The sequence below is a fragment of the Hylaeus volcanicus genome, chromosome 6 (genome assembly GCF_026283585.1).
Source record: "Hylaeus volcanicus isolate JK05 chromosome 6, UHH_iyHylVolc1.0_haploid, whole genome shotgun sequence".
Classification (NCBI taxonomy): Eukaryota; Metazoa; Arthropoda; class Insecta; order Hymenoptera; family Colletidae; genus Hylaeus; species Hylaeus volcanicus.
In genome coordinates, this window is record NC_071981.1 from 23,083,013 (window position 1) to 23,089,712 (window position 6,700).

General features: G+C 45.7%; 1 protein-coding gene across 1 annotated transcript in view; it reads left to right on the forward strand.

Annotated features, from left to right (window-relative positions):
• The first annotated feature begins 795 nt into the window (after positions 1-795).
• LOC128877923 (fringe glycosyltransferase) overlaps positions 796-6,700 on the forward strand; it is a 75,031-nt gene continuing 69,126 nt past the window's right edge. The window contains exons 1-2 of the mRNA XM_054125588.1: positions 796-1,757; positions 3,213-3,449. Of these exons, the coding sequence (XP_053981563.1) occupies positions 1,479-1,757; positions 3,213-3,449 (516 nt within the window). The 5' untranslated portion in view covers positions 796-1,478. The remainder of the gene's footprint in view (positions 1,758-3,212; positions 3,450-6,700) is intronic.

Below are 6,700 nucleotides of genomic sequence, written 5' to 3' on the forward strand. Positions count from 1 at the left end.
TTTTCAAATGGCACTCTTCTAAACTAACAATTATATATAAATTGAATTACAATTTGATATTCGAAATAGCAGAAATTTAAGTTATCGACATTTTTGAAGATTGAAAAGTTTCTTTCGCGTCCCTCTCGCATTGTGAGGCGCCACTCGTCGCATTCACCTCACAATGGCGTAACCAACAATTCTAGAGCTCGAATGCTATGTCGATATTTTCCAAAAAAAATAAACATTGTGCATAGTTAAAAAATATAATAATCAGAAATTAACTGATACTATGTTCGAAAGAAATAACAAAAAAAAAAAACCCTCTTAGTACCGAAGCTTTATTCGATTTGAAAAACTGTCGATATCGTTGCGGAATTTTCCTAGTATTAATTTAGTATACGTCAAATTATAAAATGTATATTTTGTCATCGATTAATTATAAAAGAGGCCATTTGAATATGAATATCAAAGATTCAGATGTTTGATAAACTATTCTTGTTATATGAAGGAAAACAGAGACGACCATTTGTTACATATACTGCGTGTACACACAGAACAATTTTGTAATTGGCTTATTTGTTTTGTTGTTCGACAAATAATGTAATAATTGAATACTTTGTAGAGAAGTTAGTTAAAATGTTAATTCTTACTGATGCACGAGAGAAGGGCGGTGCTCCATTTAAGAAGCGTCGTCCCTCCCCGCTCTATCCCGGGATCGTGCCACTCGCGGACCGTTCTCCTTCCACCAGCCAGCAAAGTGGCTGCTATGGCGATGTTTACAACGTAGTCAGGGGGACTGGCCATGTGTTCAGTCGGTGGCTCGTCGCGCGCCGGGCAGCAGTGAGTTCTCGTGTTCGTGTTCCTCTCGTGGTTCGTCGTGTGTTTTCATTCTAGCGCGATAAGCGTTCGACTGTCAAACCAACCACTCACATCCGTACAAGCTGCGTAACATTCCTCGCTTTGTAACTCTCTCTACACACTCGCGGGGATCCACTCGAGTAATCGACAACACGGAAAGACACGAAACAAACTAAAACTAAATTTTCTGCGACGAACTCGTATCAAAATAATTCTTGCGCTCGTAAAGAACGTTTCGATCAACAGCGACAAGTTTCGCGAACGGACGCGTCCCGAATTTCGACGTCTCGATCGATCTCGTAACCGCGATCGACGAATCGACGCGAAAACGATGACACCGACGGTGTCGTTGGTAACTCGAAACGTTGGAATGTTCGTTCGAAGTTTTGTGCCCGATTGTTGCGATTGAGTGTTTACAAAGTGACAACGGACACGCGAAGAACGATTTATAGTTTACAAGGATCGTGCGTTACAAGGAATCGCGTATGATGCGCAGTCGCGACGTACTCGTCCAACGAGGACGTTCGATTTGAAGGACTATCGGAATCGAACAGTTTGCTTCCGCTCGTTTCGATAATCGATGGTTCATCGAAGGGGTGGCAACAGCGAAGAGGGAAAGTGATTCGGTGCCGTGTGGTATGACTGGATTAGCTTTTCCGCGGCAAAAGGAGGCGAACGATGCAGGGTGGTCGGCGTTGATCGTTGCCACGCGAGAAAAGCTCGAGGGCCTCGACGAGGAAGGAAGGTCAGTGAAATTCGGCGGCGGTGGGCCCCAGGCTCGTTCCTCGGTGGTTGGCGCGGCTGGCGCCAAAATGCCCCGTGGACTGCCGACTAGACGAGGCCTACAAGCACTGGCACTTGTTCTGGCCACTGCCTACGCCACCATTCTTCTCTACCAGGCTGTTGCACCGCGACAGGTGAGATTACTCAAATTTTCTCTACGTTATAATATGTACTTGCAAACGGACCAAAGATAACCAGAATTAAAGGAGGTTACGTAGAAATATTTTCGCATAAATTTATTAGCTACGAAAGGTCGGCTGTAAGGGTGAATTTTTCGTACGCGGTACTTCAAATTCAAGAATAGACGATATTTCGATTTGAATCTTACTTAGTAATAACCGGATGTACGTGACGAGTCGTACAGTTTCATTACGATTCTTTCATTTCATGGCGCAAATTTGATCACTTTATAGAGTGAATTTGAGAACCGCGTAGTGAGCGCCACCAATTGACCTTGACGGTAAACCAGAGCTTGTCGTTCCGGTGAAACGCGCGAATTAATTTCTCTGCGAGTGTTACGCGTCGATAGCCAGTTATGTTAATCGAAAGACTAATCGCGAACATCCAGTTTTCTCCAGTCGAGTTTGTTTTCATTCCTCGTGTAAACACATTCTCGGTGCGTGCACGTGCCTGTTTCTTTTTCCGAGAATCGTTTCGTCACCGAATAGCACCGATCGAATTACGGTATGCGCCACGTTTAGTTGCGCGGAGAGCGTCGTTAGTGTTTGACCTTTTCACGAGACACTGCTAAATATTGTGGCCAAGTACACAAGTTGACAACCTACGTACATTCGTAGTATCGAGGGTGAGATGCATATTTTTGTGTATAATGGTTTATTTCATGAAGACTGTATAAGGAGATCCAACTCCTTAAGAAAGTTACTAGAAAACTCTTAGCAAAATCCCGAACTTGAAGTTAGGAATATTTCGTCTAATCGCGGCGCAAGTGCGCACAGACTATACAGGGTGTCCCAAAAATGTTGGAGGTCCTTGAAAGGGGTGGTTCGGGAGGTGATTTGAAACAACTTTTTCCTTAGCGAAACTATTGTCCGAGGCTTCGTTGAGGAGATATCAACGGACAAACACTGACCAATCAGAGCGCGAGGATGCCGGTGGAGCGGTCGCGGTAGCGAATGAGCGCGGCCGCCTAGCGCGTAGCCTACGCTCAACCGGCATCCTCGCGCTCTGATTGGTCCGGGTTTTCTATTAATATCTCCTTAACGAAGCCTCGGACAACATTTTCGCTAAGGAAAAAGTTGTTTCAAATCACCTCCCGAATCACCCCTTTCAAGGTGTTACAACATTTTTTGGACACCCTGTATATATGTATATATCACTTCTACACTACACAGTCAGGACTCCTTATACAGTCTTCATATAGACATGCCCTGTAACGCAATGTGCAATGCATGTATAGTAAAGGACGATTCAGACTATACGACACGTATCGACACCGACACGACAAAACATTAAAACACGCGTTTTACACAAATGAGATATAAAGAAATTTTGCTAATTTTCGTTGATCATGGAAACATTGAGTAGGGGTGATGAATGTATCGCATCTAATTGTTTACAATTATTTCCAGTGGGTAGACGAGATGACCGTGGACGTGAACAGCAGAAGCGTGCTGGTGGAAGTGCCGCCTCCGAGGAAGCTGATCAACGAGGAATCGTCTGTGACACCAGCGATCGCAACGGCGACCATGGCACCGTCTTCGACGAATCTGGACGATGTGTTCATCAGCGTGAAAACCACCAAGCACTACCATCATTCTCGACTGCCGGCGATAATCGGCACGTGGTTCCAATTCGCTAAGGATCAGGTACGCGACGAATCCTTTCGCGCTGTGCGTATGTCCGTGGTAATGTCGATATCCTGGCCTGTTTAGCGCCGCGAAACGGGCCGTTTTTGCAGTCATGTTTATCGTAACCCCGTCGCGGATGAGCGACGGCCACGCTTGTCCCGTAGCGCAGCGATTCTCAAACAGCGCTCAAACTTTTTCTAGCAGAGAAATTGTTAGTATTACGCTATACTTTAACACTGCGTTAGACAGAGGGATTTATTTATATTTATAGGGATATCTACGAGAGCTAAGAAGGGAAAGAAAAAGTACGAATTGAGACACAAATTGAGAACCGCTTTAAAAACTCTACAGATTATAACTTGATCAAAAATTAGTTTAGAAGAATGTTGCCATGGTTTCGAAGACTACCGTGTACGCACTACCGTGTCTTTAGTTTCGTTCTTTTCGTCTTCGCGATAAAGACCACCGAACGTTAAAGATTGCACCGCGAAAGCTTCTCGGGAGTCATATTATCCGTCGTATTACTTTACAGCCACTTGTAATTTCCTTAACGATCGCAACAGGAATCCAATCAATTTCGGTAGCGGGGAGAAAAATGAACTCGAGGGGCAGCGTATACTTTCGTCGCGTAAAATTACACCGAGACTACCGATGAGCACTTTCAGATAAATAAACGACGTAATTGAGCAATTATCCGCGAGCCGTTCGGAGGCAGAAAAGGCTTTTGTAAATTGAAGGGTTGCGATACGGAGCGAGTCACTGAAACTAATGACAACCGTTCCGACGGCGATCGATCGCCGTCCAGGAGAGCCTCCTTTCTCGCAACGAATTGTTCGGATATTCTCTTCTTGCACCGCGAACCAATCGACCAGGATGACTGTCCGATCGTTAGACTTGAACGCTTTGGAAACAGAAACTCCTGCATTATTACTTCATGTATTAGACTTTAATAGTCGGTTACAAGAAATTAACCCTCTGCAATCGAGGTCATTAATTAGGTGCGAAGACCCAACGCGTTGACAGACAAATATTCTCGATAATTTCTGTTAGGATGAAATATCATTTAGATTATTGGAGACTTAACCCTTCGAACCAGCAACTCCAGACGATTTCGGCCAAATTCGGCAAACGGTTTACAAGTACTTTAAAAACATTTATAAACAAACAAACGTGTACAAATAATAAAATTCCACCAGTTTATTTATTTATATGTCGAAAACAACAAACTTCGATAAACATTACACTCTGTAATTAGTTTTGGTGTGATATTTTGACGACGAACTTAACCTTCACGAAACAAAGATTCGACTTTAGAACAATTTCACTATGCCCCAACCCATCGATCGAGACCAAAGAAACAATTCGAGGGTCCAGGGAAGTGGCCCGTTTCTCTACCTAGACTCCACTCGTACCGCCCGCGGTAAATCTTGCTCCACAAATGGGATCGTGAACCCGTAACATCGCGAAACAACGGCCCCAGCCAAACAAGCAATATTTCCAAACGCGATTCGATGATTTACGGCGTGTTAGAAACGCGAAACAAAAATTCAACGCCTCCGTCTAGTTTAATTTCGCGAGACGAAGGGCAGGGGCGAACGTGTTTCGCCGAGGCAACACCAAAGGGCGAACGTCGAGAATCTCCCCCCTCTATCCTGAATCACTGCGCAGCTTAATCACCGTCTGTTCCGCAAATTATACGCGATTAAAGCGTCGAAATCGAGCGGAGACTTCGGTTGTTATTGCGCGCCACGCGATTCAAAAGGCGAAGGGAGGGTTTCGTGGAACGAAAATGCCGATTCGTCTCGAGGATCCTTGCGTGGGTGGACGAAGTCGATTTAACGCGGAGGTCGTCGGGGTCGAAGGTTAAGCCGTGAGATTTTCCCAGGCGCAGAAAACGAAAGGACGGGAAGGACTCCGAAGGGGCTGACTTTGTTGCACTCGCGAAATCGACGGGTGGAACGGCGTAAACATAGCTCTAAGATTGAATTGAACGCTTCCAAATCTCTGTCAATATAAATATATATATTATATTCACAACATAACACAAAGCAGCTGATTGCGAAAATTGAAGTAAACGTGTGCAGTCCCCTTGCGATAATTTTTCAAATAACCACGTCTCGAGGCTGATCTAACTCCTTAATTACGTAAAGAACAATCAGGAGGGCTCGTGCACAATTTGGCAATTCGTGGAACAGCTCGTGCGAGATCTGCTTAGCTCAAAGGGGGCCGCAACGTCGTCGCGGGCAAATATTGCGTCGTCCCGACGAGATAAGTGTCCCGAAACGCTTTTTTAGTTGCCAGTTAATTCAGAGGTTGGCCCGTCGACTTTTCTGGGCTATTCGTTCCAAGAAGTAGAGGAGAGGATGCTACGATGCGTGCAATTAGTCGCGACGTTGATAATATCGCGAAAGTATACTCGAAACCCATTACTCGACGGTCTTCGGCCTTCCTAGAGTACTCGCCATCGTCGCGATGTGTCCCCAAGCCTCTCCGCCTAGTTCTGTTTCGTCTCGTGACACTATTCCCCGGTCGTAACGAACTGAAGCGCAAGTATCAAATATTCAACGAGACAGAATTACGCAACGGTGCAGCCCGCGGCACGTGACGCCAGCAAACCGTAACCTTTCGCAGCCGAATCAGCTCGGTTTCGTCTAATTTAACGTAACGCGCGAGCTACTTCATTCGCCTCGCCACCCACAGAAGTGGAAAACGGCAGCCGCCATCGAAACGTCTTAACGATTCTCAGCGAGAGGGTCCCCGAGGATCGGATCAACGACGACGCCTCTTTTAGACGGCGTCGTACGTGCGCGGATTAATGCAATTACGTCTATGTAACGCGACGCCGGTGCCACTGACGTCATCGTGCCCCGTACATCCTCCTCTCCTCGTCGTTTGCGCGCAACGTCTCTTATTTGCCGGATATTCGCGTTCGTTCTGGGAACGCTGACGGTGACTTATTCGTTTCACCTCTTCTTTTTTTTTTACTTGGGGTTTTCACTTTGATTCCTTTTTCCTCGGGCGACCTTTGAGTTGGCCTTCGCACCGGACATCCGCTTCGTCACGACGCTCGTTGACGTCAAGTCGCCGCTGGTTGCTGGTACTCGATACTAGCTTTGCGGTACTCAGAATGCGGTACTTGGTATTTAATACATTCGATTGTTGGTACTCAGGTACTCGATCGGTACTAGGTACTCGGTATTCAATTGCTGGTATTCGTAACGCTGTTCTTAGTACTCGGTTGGTGTTATCAGGTACTCGATACTCGGTAT